Below are 17,571 nucleotides of genomic sequence, written 5' to 3' on the forward strand. Positions count from 1 at the left end.
GGATATGAAGTCAAAACATTTGTACACTGTTGGTGGCAATGTAAAATAGTGCAGCAACTATGGAAAACAATAATGTAGTCTCTTCAAAAAATTCAAAATAGAACTGCCCTATGATCCATTAATCCCACTTCTGGGTATATATCCCCCAAAATTGCAATCATGATCTCAAAGAAATATCTACTTTCCCATGATTATTGCAACAGCATGCACAATAGCCAAATATGGAAACAACCCAAATGTTCACCAAGAAAGTGTCAGATAGCCCTAGTTGAGTACTTCAGTTCCTTAGAGCATTGTTTCAATATGTCAAGGATGAGGGTTCAATCTCTAGACAAGTCACACACAAGAAGCAACCAATGAATGCATTAATAGGAAGAACAAATCAATGTTTCTCTCTCTCCCCCACTCCTCTCTCTCTAAAATCAATAAATAGAAACTAAAAAAATAACAAAGTAATATATATATATATATATATATATATATATATATCCTTAAAAAATAGGGGAATCCTGACATTTTTGGCAACATGTATGAACATGGTGGACATTATCCTAAGTGAAATAAGCCAGTCACAGGTAAACAAATATTGTAGATATATAATCTTTAACTTAAATTCTCTTTCTCTTTTTCCTCACTCAGTTCGTTAGTATGGTTCTACTAAACATCTTGTGTATTAATTTGGTAGGGTTGCCATACAAAGTACCACAAACTGCATGGCTTAAAATAATAAAAAATTATTCTTTCACTGTTCAGGAGATCAGAAGTCTGATCCAGGTGTTGGCAGGACTGATGCTTTATGAAGGCTGTGCTGGAGAATCTGTCTTATGCATCTCTCCTGGCTATTAGAGGATGATGGCAATCCTTGGTATTCCTTGATTTGGTATTACGTCACTGCAATCTACTCCTCCATCTTCACATGGTATGCTACCTGTTTGTATGCCATTCTTCAATTTTTTTTCCTAATAAAGACACAAGTTATTGAATTTAGGTCTCACTCTAAGCCACTATGACCTCATCTAATCTTGATTATATCTGAAAAAACCTTATTTCCAAATAAGGTCACATGACATGTAAGAGGGGGTTAAGACTCCAATATTCCTTGTTTTGGAGAGGGGTAATTGAACCCATAACATTTTGATTGAATCGTAGTAGTTTGTAATTCACATTAGTATTATGCATATAGGACTTTGAGCTTCAGGTTTAACAATGTATGTGCCTGCATTTTACATTTGTACATAAATTGTATTTTTCTTTGAAAAGGTATTTTAAGCCTCCAGCCAATATATGTCAAACAGAAAGTCCCAAAATTCCTATGTCTAAGAGAAGCACGCTATTTTGGAAATTTGTATTTTGGCTTTTACTTCGTATTTCAAAGAGAGACAACCATCTGTCTAACTTAGTTTAAAAAAATCTTGGCAAAGAATACTTCTGACATGGAATGTGAGATTTGAGGGGGAAATTCATTTAAATTAAATTACCATTTCTAAAGATCGACAAAGGTAGCTTCCTCTGATTGGTGCTATTTTGAATGTTGCTAAGTATTGGGACAACATTCAGGGTATTTACTTTTACTAATGAAATAAAGTTAGTATCATTATAAATAAAGTGTCTAGAAGGAATATACTGAGTTGTCACTCTGTTACTGGAAATAGTTCTAAGCCAGTACCGTTTAGTCCTTATTTTAAGAAAACCATTAGGTCATGCACACATATGCTGCCTACAAGAGACCCACCTCAGGACAAAAGATTATCACAGACTAAAAGTGAAAGGCTGGAAACAAGTTTTCCAAGCAAATGGACAAGAAAAAAAAGCTGGGGTAGCAATTCTAGTATCAGACAAAATAGACTTCAAAAAAAGAGCCATAAAGAGAGACCCAGAAGGTCACTTCATAATACTCAAGGGAAAAATCCACCAAGAAGACATTAACATCATAAATATATATGCACCCAAGATAGGAGAACCAAAATACATAAAGAAAATCTTAGAGGAATTCAAGAAAGATATAGACAGCAAAACAATTATACTGGGGGATTTTAACACCCCACTATCAAAAATGGACAGATCTTCCAAACAAAATATCAACAAAGACATTGCGGCATTAAACAACACCCTTGATGAAATGGACCTAATTGATACATACAGAGCTCTTCACCCCAAAGAAGCTAAACACTCATTCTTTTCAAATGCACATGGAACATTCTTAAAGATAGACCACATGATACGACACAAAACAAGCCTCAACAAATTCAAGAATATTGAAATTATACCAAGCATTTTCTCTGACCACAAGGCACTGAAATTGGAAACCACCCCAAAGGACAAAACCCAAAACACCCAAAATCATGGAGACTGAATGGTATGCTATTAAACAATGAATGGGTCAAGAATGAAATTAGGGAAGAAATCAAAATGTTTCTGGAAACAAATGAAAACGATCTCACAACAACCCAAAACTTATGGGACACAGTGAAGGCAGTCCTCAGAGGAAAGTTTATAGCAATACAAGACTACCTAAAGAAGATAGAAACATTTCAAACAAACAACCTAACCCTACGCCTGCAAGAACTCAAGGAACAACAACAAAAACAGCCCAAAGCAAGTAGAAGGAAGGAAATAACCAAGATCAGAACAGAACTAAATGACATAGAGATGAAAAGCACAATTCTAAGGATCAATGAATCCAGGAGTTGGTTCTTTGAAAAGATAAACAAAATAGACAAGCCTTTAAGTAGGCTCATCAAGAACAGAAGGGAATGAATCCAAATAAACACAATCAGAAATGAAAGAGGAGAGATTACAACTGATACCACAGAAATAGAAGGGATTGTAAGAAATTACTACGAAGAACTGTATGCCAAGAAATTTGAGAACTTAGGGGAAATGGACACATTTCTAGAAAAATACAATCTTCCAAAACTCAATGAAAAAGAAGTAGAAAACCTGAATAGACCAATAACAGCAAAAGAAATTGAAGCAGTAATCAAAAAACTTCCATCACACAAAAGCCCTGGACCAGATGGGTTCACAGGAGAATTCTACAAAGCATTTAAGGAAGAGCTAACCCTCATTCTTCACAGACTATTCCAAAAAATCCAAAAGGATGAAAAACTCCCAAACTCCTTTTATGAAGCCAGCATCATCCTAATTCCAAAACCAGATAGAGATACAACCAAGAAAGAAAACTTCAGGTCAATATCGCTGATGAACATAGATGCTAAAATCCTCAACAAAATATTGGCAAATTGCATCCAACAATATATCAAAAAGATCATACACCATGACCAAGTGGGATTCATCCCAGGGATGCAAGGATGGTTCAATATTCGCAAATCAGTAAATGTAATACATCACATAAACAAAAGCAAAGGTAAAAATCACATGATCATATCAATAGATGCGGAAAAAGCTTTCAATAAGGTACAATACCCATTTATGATAAAAACACTCAGCAAAGTGGGAATACAGGGAGCATTTCTCAAAATAATAAAGGCCATATATGAGAGACCTACAGCCAATACCATACTCAATGGGAAAAAACTAAAAGCTTTTCCACTAAGATCAGGAACAAGACAAGGTTGTCCACTTTCACCACTTCTATTCAATATAGTATTGGAAGTTTTAGCCACAGCGATCAGGCAAGAAAAGGAAATAAAAGGCATCCAAACAGGAAAGGAGGAAGCAAAACTGTCACTGTTTGCAGATGACATGATAGTGTACATGGAAAATCCTATAGACTCTACCCAAAAACTGCTCGAACTAATTAATGAATTTGGCAAAACAGCTGGTTACAAAGTCAATATCCAGAAATCAAAGGCATTTTTGTATACCAATAATGAATCAGCAGAAGCAGGAATCAAGGAAAAAATTTCATTCGATATAGCAAAAAGAAAAATAAAATATCTGGGAATAAACCTCATTAAGGAGGTACACTTATACTAGGGATTTTAACACCTATTAAAAATTGATAGATCTTCCAAACAAAATACCAACAAGAATATTGCAGCACTGAACAATGGCCTAGAGAAAATGAATTTACTGATATATATATATATATATATATATATATATATATATATATATATAACTTTTTGTCCCAAAGAAGCAAAATACACCTTCTTTTGAAATGCAACATGGAACATTTTCCAAGATAGATTACATTAGAGGACACAAAATGAGCCTCAACAATTTTAAGTAAATTGAAATGATAAAAAGCATCTTCTCAGACCACGAAGGCGTGAAAGTAGAAACCAACCCCAAGGGAAAAACTCAAAAACCCTCAAACTCATGGAGATTTGATAGCATGCTATTAAACAATAATGGGTTAAGGATGAGATCAAGGAAAAAATCAAAAGGTTTCTGGAAACAAAGGAAAATGAACTCCCAACAGTACAAAACATGGGACACAGCTAAGGCAGTCCAGAGAGGGAAGTTCATAATGATACAGGAATACCTAAAGAAGGTAAATACATCTTAAATAAACAACCTAACCCTATATCTATAGGAACTGGAGGAACAACAAAAATCAAAGCCTGGAGCAAGTAGAAGGAAAGAAGTGATCAAGAGCAGAGCAGAATAAAACAACATAGACTCTAAAGAAACAATTCTAAGGATCAATAAATCCAGGATCTGGTTCTTTGAAAAGATAAACAAAGTTGACAAATTTTATGCAGACTCATCAAGACAAAAAAAGAGAGAGGACCCAAATAAACACAATCAGAAATGAAAGAGGAGAAATTACAAGTGACACCTCGAAAATACAAAGGATTGTAAAAAATTACTATGAAGAATTATACATCAAGAAATTTCACCCTGGCTGGTGTAGATCAGTGGACTGAGTGCGGGCTGTGAACCAAGGGGTTGCCAGTTTGATTCCCAGTCAGGGCACATGCCTGGGTTGTAGGCCAGGTCCCCAGTGGAGACGACATGTGAGAGGCAACCACACACTGATGTTTCTGTCTCCCTTTCTTCCTCCCTCCCCGTCTGTCTAAAAATAAATAAATATAAATAAAATCTTAAAAAAAAATGTCAACACCTAGGTGAAATTGACAAATTTCTAGAAAGATGTAATCCTCCAAAACTCAATGAAGAAGAAGCAGGAAGCCCGAACAGACCAATAACAGCTGACAAAATAAAAGCAGTAATCAAAAAACTTGCAACAACTTTCTGGTTAAGAATACGAGCTTGTATTCTTACTAGGGAGAAAAGGTAAAGCTTTCTTTTTTTAGAAGGCTATTGTTCTTCTTAGTCCGTAATATTTTATTTTTCACCTTTCTTATCAAGGAAGTCCTGAGGAAGCCTTCCAGGATTTAAACTCACAGCCCCTTTGCTCAATTCCTGTGTATTCAAGGACTGGTGGGAAGTAAAAATATTGAGTTTGGAGTCGAGGCCTGATTTTTTTCCCCCTTCACCACTCTCTCTAGGTCTGTTTCATTATCCGTATGGCAACGCCTAGAATTTAGTAGGCTCTTCCTAAATATATATTGAATAAACACTGAAATAAGGTAAAAAAAAAAAACTTGCAACACACAAAAGGCCTGGACCAGACAATTCTACAGGAAAATTTTATAAAACATTTAAGGAAAAGCTAACCCAAATCCTTTAAAGATTATTCCAAAAAATTCAAAAAGATGGCAGACTCCCAAACTCTTTTTAAGAAACCAGATAAAGACACAACAAAGAAAGAAAACTACAGGCCAATATCACTGATGAATATAGACACTAAAATCCTCAACAAAATATTGGCAAACAACATCCAGCAATACAGCAAAAAGATCATAGACCATGATCAAGTGGGATTCAACCCAGGGAAGCAATGATGGTACAATATTCACAAATCAATAAAGGTAATACATTACATAAACAAAAGAAAAGACAAAAAATAGATGATGATAGGGGCGGGCCCTCGCCTGGGGTGGAGGTTACTGGGAAGCTCCCGCCCTTCTACCCCTGAGGGATTTGTGTTGTAGGGGGTCGTGGGTGGTGCCCTACTGGGGCATTTTTGCTCTGCTAGGGGCAGCGTGCTTACTGAGTGCCCTTGCCCTCTTCCGTGTGGAGGAGACGTTCCTTCCTTGGCTTTCAACAGCACTCTGTACTGGCTTCCTGATCCTTAAAGCAGCATTTCTCTGAAGATACTGTTGTATTCTAAGTTGGTTCTGGTACTGCCTTCTAGAGAAATACAGAAGCATAGAAACCTAGAAGAGAACATTTGTTCTGTCTATCAGGCATAAAGATTGAGGTGGTGCCATGCAGCAAGAAGCAGCAAGATGCAGAGTTCGAACCAGAAGGCCTGACATGGCACTTTATATTCCTAAAGCTCAAAGGGGTGTAGTACTTCCCAAGACAAGGGATGAGGAAAAAAACTATGGTCTACCTAACTCTTCGGTGAAAGAACAAAAAGAAGATTCCCTCTTCCAGAAGATCTTTAGGGATAAATCCGAGGCTCAGAGATTAAGTATTTATCCCGATAAAAAGGAGCACAGTCATAGAGAAGGAAAGAAATCTTCAACAAAATTAAGAAAAGACACATGCCTTCAAGACAACAATAAAGACAGGGTTTGTAGTAAGAGGGGAGTGACAGAATCCAAAGAAATATTATCCCAAGAATATCAGCAAGGTGTGCTAAATTCTGGGACTGTACCTAGTGAACTTTTACAAAGACATTTTAAGCCAAAGAAGGTGGAGTGTTTGGAGGTTGAAACCACAGATGTGACAAGACATGAGAGGTTGCTTCTGTCTGTCTTGTTCAGAAATTGGTGAGCCTTTGATTCTAAAGAAGCCATTCCAAAATGTGGAATTCTGTGATTTCAGTAGGCCTGAACTAAATGGGGAAATGTTTGAAAACAGAGGTTTAGAAAGCAGGATTGAAACTGATGCCAAGGTTGTAGAGATGCAATCTCAATTTCCTGGAGTTTATAATTCTGTTTTGAGACCTGAGAGTATGATTGCACCAGTAAAACTAAGCTCTAATTCTGGAACTGTGCAACAAGGCATACAAACACCAGGTGGAATGTTGAAGCTCAGCAGTGGAGGCATGACCACTCTTCCTGTTCCTGGAAGTCCAAAGGGTGTCACTGCTCAAACTTGTGTAGACTTTGAAGCTGAGAATGTTGGTGATATAGCTAATAGTACAGATTTCACCTTGGGTCAGAAAGGCATAGATTCCATTCCTGAGACAATAAGTCACATCTCTTATAAAATGACTTTAGTCAACAAGTTAGAGAGCACAAATGGCATTTTTGATCCACCAATGATTAGAGACTGTGAGGAGAATGACAGCACTGCTAATGAGTTATGTGTAAAGTATGAACCCTCTGAGTCAGCTGCCCTTGCTCATAAAACAGACACGGGTAATGGGTTTAAGATTGTAGGTGACATTACAAGTAAGACATGTATGATGGACATTACAGATACCATATCTGATCAAATAACTATAGACAACCCTTGTGTCGTTGCAGTTAGAATAGCTGATGAGGGCTGTAGCAACACAAGTAGTTTCTCAAAATATTTAGCAATGAGTACAGGTATAGCCCCTGTTCATGTAGCTAGAAGTGGGAAGGACATTGAAAGTTTCAGCAACCTGACTGCTTGCTCAGATACTTATGCTGAGAGTATTTCATCTGGTTTCACCGAGTTAACAGGAAAGTTGATAGAGAACTCATCAGATTTTGCTTCGGTCTTGCCTGTAAAGAAGATTGCTGGTAGTAATTGTAACATCTTTTTGGACTCTGAACTCAGTGTGTTAAATGAGACAAAAGTACTTTCAGATAGTGCATTGGGCAATGATCTAGATTGTACTGGTGATACAACAGAGGCATTGCATGAACTGAAAACTGCTGAAGAGTTCAAATCAAAAGAGGGAGATGACTCAGAGAATGTAGAACTTGGTATATCCTTTCCTGATATAGAATCAATTTCTATAGAGACATCCACAGACCCAAAAGCTACTGAAACTTCTCACATGGAGGGAAGCGCTGCTACTGAGGAGAGCTGGGAGTCCATATTTAATGATGATGGTGACTGCCTGGATCCACACCTTCTACAAGAGTTATCAGAGAATATGAAGAATAGAGAAAGTGTCCAGGAACCTAGATTTGATTATTACAACAATGAAGTTCCTGATATTGATCTCAGTGATTGTGAATTCCCCCATGTCATTGAAATTTATGACTTCCCCCAAGAATTTCATACTGAAGACCTCCTACGGGTTTTCTGCAGTTATCAGAAGAAAGGATTTGATATTAAATGGGTGGATGATACACATGCTCTCGGAGTATTTTCCAGTCCAATTACAGCTCGAGATGCTTTGGGTAGTAAACATACCATGGTGAAGATCCGGCCCTTGTCACAGGCCACAAGAGCAGCCAAGGCCAAAGCGAGAGCTTATGCTGAGTTCCTCCAGCCAGCAAAGGAGCGTCCGGAGACTTCTGCTGCCTTAGCCCAAAGGCTATTCATCAGTGCCCTTGGGGTTCGAAGTAAGCAGAGCAAAACTGAATGGGAAGCTGAGCTCAAGAAACTGCAAGAAGCCCGAGAGAGAAAACGGTTGGAAGCCAAGCAACGAGAAGACATATGGGAAGGCAGAGACCACTCTGCAGTTTGAATGTCAGTCAGTGAAAGGGGTAATTCCATGAATTCAGAAAATATTTCCATAGTCTTCAAGATAAGAAGATCCTTCCAGAATTCTGTGTACATGCAGATGTGCTTGTTAATGAAAGAGAGATAAAGTGATCAAGACAAGGACTGACTGGTGTAGAAAGAAGACAGAATTCCATCTGTCTTCATTCCTAAATGCAGTTCTTGGGCATCACCCTTACTGTGTTGGGCAGAGAAGGGAGCCATCGGCTGGGAAGAAACTTGGGAAATGTGACTTCCAGGAGTTCTCTGGACAGGGCAAGTAATGTCAGCACGAGTCACTCTTCCAAGCTGTTTTAAGCAAATACAAAACAGAGGATTCAAAGCTGTGATGATGGGAGATTTAGGCCCTGTAAGACCAGGGTGTTTTTTAGTACCTCACAAATCTGAGAAAAACAATATTGAAGAGGGGGTGGGAGCAGCTAGTCCAAAGAGGCAGTATCTGGTATATTTGGGATACACAGAATCTACACTGCCAGTTCCAGAGCTCCAAAAATGGTGACCTGCAGCAGATGTGGGTATTTGGACTACAGAGTTTGTACTGAGCTAGCCAAGTGCCTGGGGACATGTGCCCAGCAGCCAGGGACATGCCAGCTTCATTCCTCATAGGAAGCCAGTCCTGGGAGCTGTGTGCCAGTTCCAGTTTAAGCAGTGCTATCATGTTGTAAGAGGAGACATTAAAGTCCGTTTTGACCTAAAAAAAAAAAGATGATAGCAATAGATGTGGAAAAAGCATTAGATAAAGTACAGAACTCATCTATGATAAAAACACTCAGCAAAGTGGGAGTAGAGGGAGCATTCCTCAACATAATGAAGGCCATATATGAGAGACCTGCAGCCAACATAATACACAATGGGCAAAAACAATGGTCAAAAACTAAAAGCTTTCCCACTAAGATCAGGAAGAATAATAATGTCCACTTTCACCACTCCTTTTCATCATAGTATTGGAATACCTAGCCACAGAAATCAGGCAAGAAGAAGGAATAAAAGGCATCCAAATTGTAAAGGAGGAATAAAATTGTCATTGTTTCCAGGTGACATGATAGTGTACATAGAAAATCCTACAAACTCCATCCAAAAACTACTCAATCTAAAGAGTGAATTTCGTAAAAGAACAGATACAATGTCAATATTCAGAAACTGAAGACATTTTTGTACACCAATGATGCAGACCCCTGCTTGTGGGGTCCACGACATTGTGGATAGGGGAGAGTCCACTGAGTCCTGTCGTGGAAAAGGGTGGGCATGACTTTTCTCTCAAGGGGAGCAAAAGGCCTTGCAGAAAGGCTTTTCTCTCAAGGCCTCAGTCCTTGCCATGACCAGCCTTTATTGGGTTTCTTGGCACATTACATTATAGTCCTCATTTACTATGCACAGGTTGCTTTAGGTAGTTACCTTTTACATAAAACCGAGGAGCCAATGCTGCTAATCACATCACAGAAGAGGGGTATTTGCAAATGAAAAGGCAAAAGTGGTTGGACTGGTTACACTCATCCTTGGAAGGTTTAGCATAAATTTTAGGAAGTCATTTTGCAGTAAATGTTTGCCACAAATCCGGGTGAGGGAGTTTTTAGCAAAAGCAAGACTCAAAGCAGCCTAGGCATATTGCAGGCCTGATTCCCATGGGAGAACCTATCTGTGGGCATGGGTCCTGTGCATCTCCGAGTGGGAGCTGGGCCCACACCATGCAGAACAGTCTCCTACACACCAGCAATGAAATATCAGAAACAGAAATCAGGAGAAAAATCCCATTTGATATAGCAACAAGAAGAATAAAATACCTAGGAATAAACCTAACCAAAGAGGTAAAAGACCTATACTCAAAAAATCAAACAACACTGAAGAAATTAAGGAAGATACAAATAAATGGAAGCATATACCATGTTCATGGGTTGGAAGAATTAACATCATCAAAATGTCTATGCTACCCACAGCAATTTGTAGATTCAACTCAGTCCCTATTATAATACCAATGATATATTTCACAGACATAGAATAAACACTTCAAAAATGTATATGGAACCATAAACAAACCCGAATAGCAGCATCAATTTTGAGAAAGAAGAACAAAGTAGGTGGCATTACCATACCTGACATCATAGTATGTTACAAGGCCATGGTAATCAAAACAGTCTGGTACTGGCATAAGAACAGACACATAGATCATTGGTACAGAATAGAGAGTCCAGAAACAAACCCAAGTCTCTGTGGTCAATTAATATTCAACAAAAGTGGCAGAAACATAAAATGGAATGAAAATCATCTGTTCAACAAATGGTGTTGGGAGATCCGGACAGTTACATGCAAAAAAATGAAACTCGACCAACTTTCGCCATACACAAAAACAAACACAAGTTGAATAAAAGACTTAAATATAAGTTGTGATACCATAAAAGTCCTAGAGGGGAAGATAGGCAGGAAAACCTTAGATAATCCACACAGCAATATTTTCTGAGATATGTCCTTTAAAGCAAGGGATATAAAGGAAAGAATAAACAATTTGGACTTTATCAAAATAAAAAGCTTCTGCATGGCTAAAGAGAACATTCACAAAATGAAAAGAGAATCAACTGTATGGTAAAAAAAAAATTGACAATGACATCTCAGACAAGGGTTTAAATCCAAAATATATAAAGAACTCACACCACTCTACTCCAGGGAGACAAACAACCCAATTAAAAATAGGCAAAGGACGTGAACACACACTTCTCTAAGGAGGACATACAGAGGGCCCAGAAACATATGAAAAGATGCTCAGCATCACTAGCTATCAGAGAGATGCAAATTAAAACCACAATGAGATATCACTGCACACCAGTCAGGATGGCCATTATAAAAAAATCAACAAACAGTAAGTGATGATGGGGTTGTGGAGAAAATGGAACCTTAGTGCAGTGTTGCTGGGAATGCAAACTGGTGCAGTCTTTGTGGAAAACAGTATGTCATTTCCTCAAGAAACTAAAAATAGAATTGCCTTTTGACCCAGCAATTCCACTGCTGGGTTTATATCCTAGGAATCCCAAAACACTAATCAAAAGAACCTATGCACCTCAATGTTCATAGCAGCCCAATTTACAATAGGCAAGTGCTGGAAGCTGCCTATGTGCCCAACAGTAAATGAATGGATCAATAAACAATGGTACATTTACACAATGGAATACTATGCAGGAGAAAGAAAGAAGGAGCTTCTACCCTTTGTGGCAGCATGGATGGACCTGGAGAGTATTATGCTATGTGAAGCAAATCAGTTGGTGAAAGACATACCATATGATCTCACTTATCAGTGGAACCGAATCAACAAAACAAATAAGCAAGCAAAATAGAATCAGAGACATGGAAATAAAGAACAAACTGACAGTAACCACATGGAGGGCAGGGAGGTAATAGGGGAAAGAAGAGGAAGGGTCATCAATGGACATGATAAAGGACTCACGGAGAAAGCCAAAGGTGGGAAAGATTGAAGGTGGGATGTGGTGGTGTGGGTGGGGCAGATAAAAGTCCTGGCAGGGAAATGGAGACAATTGTACTTTAGCAACAATAAAGAAAAGGAAAAAATAAAAAAGCATGAAGAAACAAAATGGCTAAGAAAAGTGTAAAAATTAAAAGTAGTGAAAGGGAATATAATAAATCTAACCAAAAATTTTAAGGATTTTATTTATTTTAGACAGATGGCAAAGGGAGAGAGAAGGAGAGGGAGAGAAACATCAATGTGTGTTTTCCTCTTACACATTCCATACTTGGGACCTGGCTAGTATCCCAGGCATGTGCCCTGACTGGCAATCAAACCAGTGACCCTTTGTTTCATAAGCTGGCACTAAATCCACTGAGCCACACTAGCTTTGGGCAAATGTAACCAAATATTTTAAAACAACTAAAATATTTACCACAGTTAAAACAACATGGCAATAATTCAAGCATGAACAATACTTGATGCAATATTTCCCAATGCATGGTAAATAATCACAAAATAATGTGGAAATAATAACTTTGCAATAGATAGTGTGATGATAATGGAGGTACATGGGAAGAGTCTCATTGGAGCTTTTCCTTGTAACCTGTTCACATATTTGAATTCAGATTAAAGGAGGTACATTTAAACTTATTCATGACAAAAAGCTCCATAACCATAGTGAAAAGACAATTTAAATATTAGTACAAATACAATTGTAATATTCATGAAAACAGTTAATCTCCTTGGCGCTATGGACTGAATTGTGCCCTTCAAATTTTTATGTTGTAGCTCTGACCCCTGATGTAATTGTATTTGAAGATAGAGGATTCAAAAAGGTAATTAATGTAAAAGGAGGGCATGTGGGCAGGCCCTTATCCAATCTGACTGGTATCTTTGTGAAAAGAGATTAGGACACATACACACAGGGAAAAGACCATGTGGGCACACAGGAAGAAGATGGCCATCTACAAGCTGAGGAGAGGCCTCTGAAATAATTAATGCTGCCAACAACTTGATCTCAGACTTCTAGCCTCTGGAACAAGTATTGTTTAAGCTTCCCAGTCTGTGGTATTTTTGTGATGGTGTCCCCACCAATTTAGCAGAAATATAAAATGAAAGAAAAGGAGAACAACAAACAGTAGAACAAAGATCCTCAATTTTATCGATCATAAAAGAAATGCCATTTTTTACTTATTAGAGTGACAATCATTTAAAAGAATAACAGGCCTGATCAGCATGGCTCACTTGGCTGAGCCTCATCCTGCAAAGTGAAAAATCACTGGTTTGATTCCTGGTCATGACTGGGTTGTAGGCCCCATTTCTGTTTGGGGTGCATGAGAGGGTCAATCGATCAATGTTTCTCTCTCACATTGATATTTCCTTCTCTTTCTCCCCCCCTTCATCTATTTCTAAAATATAAATAAACAAACAAAATTGTTAAAAAAAATAACCATACAGGGTGTGGCAAAAGTAGGTTTACAGAGCACAGGCCTGTGAACCAGAGGATCGCAGTTCAATTCCCAATCAGGGCATATTCCTGGGTTGCAGGCCAGTTCTCTGCAGGCCAGTTCCCAGCAGGGGATGCATGAAAGGCAACCATACATTGATGTTTCTCTCCCTCTCTTCTTCCCCTCTAAAGATAAATAAATAAATAAAATCTTTAAAAAAAAGTAGGTTTACAGATTTGAGTCTGTGAAACCAGAGTTGATTCTTGCATTATAATTTATTAATTATTATATTATTTTCTATACAAACTATAAACCAAATCCATCAACAATTTTTTTCAGACCACCTTCAAAATATGTCCAGAGTCCAACAACTTCAAGTCATCTCTTCTAACACAACTTTAATCCAAACCACACATATCTGTTTCCTGGATGATTACAAAAGCTTCTTAACTTATTACAATATCATAATCTATTCTCAGCCCAGCAGCCAGATTGAGTGTTTTAAAATGTTTAGTCACAAAAGGTCACTTCCCTGCTAAAAACCATCCCAGTATCTCCCCATCTCATTTAGAATAAAATCCAATGTCCACTTCATAGCCTATACAACTGTTCACAATCTGGCCCTACTTCCTCTTCGACTTAAGCTATTATCACCTCACAGCACTCCCACAAGTGTAGGCCTTCCTACTATTACTAGAATGCACCAAGTGTATTCCTACTTCAGGGCTATTTAGTTTGTGTAGAATGTTCTTCTCCAAGACAGTAGCATAGTTTTCTTCTGGTTTCTGGACACATTTTGCCCCTGAGCCCACATAGAAGTTGTCGGCATCTTGCTTGGATCCCTTTACTGAGTGATAACTATTCTGCTGACTGCTAGAGTATTGGATGTTAACAGTGCACAGATCCATCCTCTTGAGAACTGACCTTAGCAGCAAAGAGCTGCATTTCTTGGAAATGCTTGGTAGTTGCTAGTACAAAATGCCAGACCCTGGTCTCAAAGTGAGATAACTGTAGTATTATTCATGTTCCAGAGCCTCCCACTTGAAACAGGCTAGACTTTAGTTAAAACAATATCTTTGCTTTGGGTCTTCCTCTGCCATAACCTACTTCCTTTACTCCCTTAGAGAATTCACTTGCAGGTGCTCCCTCAGTAAATCAGTTTCTTAAACAAAAAAACATCTTGGGCTTTCTTCCATGAAAAAAAGAACTAATACAGTTGGTATCATGAGTTTTAGAAAAAAGTCTCATTGGCTGAATGGCAAGTAGTACCCCATTAGTAGTGGTAGGTGGAATACACATACGCTAAGCTCCACTGATGCCTTAAAGAGTCTCAGATCCCTTAATTACCAATGTAAAACAATGTGTGAGGGCCTGCTTGGAATAATTGAAAAAAATTCTTTTCATGTATATCTGAGAGACAAACATTGATTGGTTGCCTCCCATATGGGATAATGCTCCAACCAACTGAGCCACCAGCCAGGGCTGCAAGCCTCTTCAAAAGACCTTTATTAGGAGGCTGAATTTTCAGCATTAGCAAGTCTCCTATGCCAAAGTGAGGGCTCTGATAGAGAAAGAGCAGACTCTTAAAAGACTATGTATAAGAATATCTGGGTATATTCACTTGATCAACTTGAACTCCAAGATTCCCCTTAACCCTTTGGGCCCAAAAAAGGCCATCACTGTCCCTTGTTAAAAGATAGAAAGCCCCTTGCTTGAAGACTATGCAGAAGCCTCAATAAAGTAAATGTTTTACAAGACAATGTTGGCCCCCCTCAGGATCTGTACCTACATACCTTCCTGGACTCCAGTCCAACAACTAGATTCAGACCTCAGCCTGATCCTACTGGGGAAATGCTAGGTGTGCCAACAATGTAGAATTACACACCAAAAAGGTAAAGGACCTGCCTGATGAACTGGCAGGAACTGGGAAAGTATACCTGGGAATAGATCCTGAAGGTGTTGTATGAAAGGGTAGAAAACAAAGATGGATAAATAAAAGTTTGTTGATATTGTGACACTTTTAATAGCAAGGACTCTGCTTAGTGGTTCTAACACACAGCAGGGATGGCTCTTGGAAGCTTAGCAAAAGAGATGGCTCACATTAAATGAAGTAGAGGTGCAAAATTGTAAGGTATAGGAAACACTCTGTAGGCTAAGGGTGGCAACATGCTAGGATGGATCTACTACAAAAAGTAGATAATCTAGCAGTGGACCATGTTCCTTGGAAGAGATGGAAAGCTATAGTGTCATTCAGACTCCTGGGTTTCCAATGGGATCAGACTAAGACTAGATACTAGTTGAAACTATACCTTTGCCTAACTTCTTCTCTGCCCTATCCTGCTTCTCACTTCCTTCACAGGTTTCACCTGAGGGCACTATCCCAATAAACTATTTGCCCAAGAATGCTCATCTAAGGTAATGTTTCTAGGGAATCTAAAATGACATAGGATCCAAACCAGAATTATCATGTTCATAATCTCTGGCAACTTAGTGTGCTTTTCACTGTTAATATTTATCATTATGTGATATTATATATTTATTTGTTCTTTGTCTCTACATCCTGGCATGATGTAACATCTATGAAAGTGGATATCTTTCTGTTTTGTTTACTTTTGTATCAACACTTACTATAGTGTCTAGAACATAATAGACCTTTAATAAATAGTTTTGAATACATGAGTGAATATAAAAACAAATAATAAAAATGTACATGTAGCATAGTCCAATTTTCTTTTTTTTTAAGATTTTATTTATTTATCTTTAGAGAGGAAGGTAAGGAGAGAAGGAGAGAAATATCAATGTGTGGTTGCCTCTTGTGAGTCCCCTGCTGGGAACTGGCCTGCAACCCAAGCATGTGCCCTGACTAGGAATTGAACCTCGATCCTCTGGTTCATAGGCCCGGGCTCAATCCACTGAGCTACACCAGCGAGGGCTCTATTTTCTTTTTTAATATATTTTATTGATTATGCCATTACAGTTGTCCCATTTCCTCCCCTTCATTCCCCTGTATCCTGCACACCCCTCCCCGACCATTCTCCCCCTTTAGTTCATGGCCATGTGTCACGAGTTCTTTAGTTTCTACATTTCCCATACTATTCTTGCCCTCCCCCTGTCTATTTTTTACCTACTGTTTATGCTACTTATTCTCTGTACCTTCTCCCTCCCTCTCCTCCTCCCACTCCCCTGTTGCTAACCCTCCATGTGATCTCCATTTCTGTGGTTCTGTTCCTGTTTTAGGTATCTGCTTAGTTTGCTTTTGTTTTAGGTGTGGTTGTTAATAACTGTGACTCTGCTGTCCTTTCACTGTTCATATTTATCTTCTTTTTCTTAGGTAAGTCCCTTTAACATTTCATATAATCAGGGCTTGGTGTTGATGAATTCCTTGAACTTGACCTTATATGAGAAGCACTTTATCTGCCCTTCCATTCTAGATGAAAGCTTTTCTGGATAGAGCAATCTTGGACGTAGGTCCTTGCATTTCATGACTTGGAATACTTCTTTCCAGCCCCTTCTTGCCTGTAAGGTCTCTTTTGAAAAATCAGCTGACAGTCTGATGGGGACTCCTTTGTAGGTGACTGTCCCCTTATCTCTTGATGCTTCTAGAATTCTCTCTTTCATTTTAATCTTGACTAATATAATTATGATGTGCCTTGATGTGTTCCTCCTTGGGTCCAACTTCTTTGGGACTCTCAGACCTTCCTGGATTTCCTGGAAGTCTATTTCCTTTGCCAGATTGGGGAAGTTCTCCTTTATTATTTGTTCAAATAAGTTTTCCACTTGTTGCTGTTCCTCTTCCCCTGCTGGTACCCCTATAATTCAGATGTTGGAATGTTTAAAGGTGTCCTGAAGGTTCCTAAGCCTCTCCTCATTTTTTTAAATTCTTGTTTCTTCATTCTTTTCTGTTTGGGTGTTTCTTCCTTCTGGTCCACTTGGTTGATTTTAGTCCCAGTTTTCTTTCCATCACTATTGGTTTCCTGTGCATTTTGCTTCATTTCACTTAGTGTAGCCTTCATTTTTTCATCTAATTTGTGACTAAAATCA

General features: G+C 38.4%; 1 protein-coding gene across 1 annotated transcript; it reads left to right on the top strand.

Annotated features, from left to right (window-relative positions):
- Nucleotides 1-6,217: 6,217 nt before the first annotated feature.
- Nucleotides 6,218-8,612, top strand: LOC119055178 (coiled-coil domain-containing protein R3HCC1L-like). The gene is given in 2 exon segments (XM_037153360.2): nucleotides 6,218-6,734; nucleotides 6,736-8,612. Coding segments are annotated over 2 exon segments (2,352 nt in total). The 5' UTR covers nucleotides 6,218-6,243; the 3' UTR covers nucleotides 8,597-8,612.
- The last annotated feature ends 8,959 nt before the right edge of the window (nucleotides 8,613-17,571 follow it).

Source organism: Artibeus jamaicensis, unplaced genomic scaffold, assembly GCF_021234435.1.
Source record: "Artibeus jamaicensis isolate MK-2021 breed Jamaican fruit bat unplaced genomic scaffold, CSHL_Jam_final scaffold_378, whole genome shotgun sequence".
NCBI lineage: Eukaryota > Metazoa > Chordata > Mammalia > Chiroptera > Phyllostomidae > Artibeus > Artibeus jamaicensis.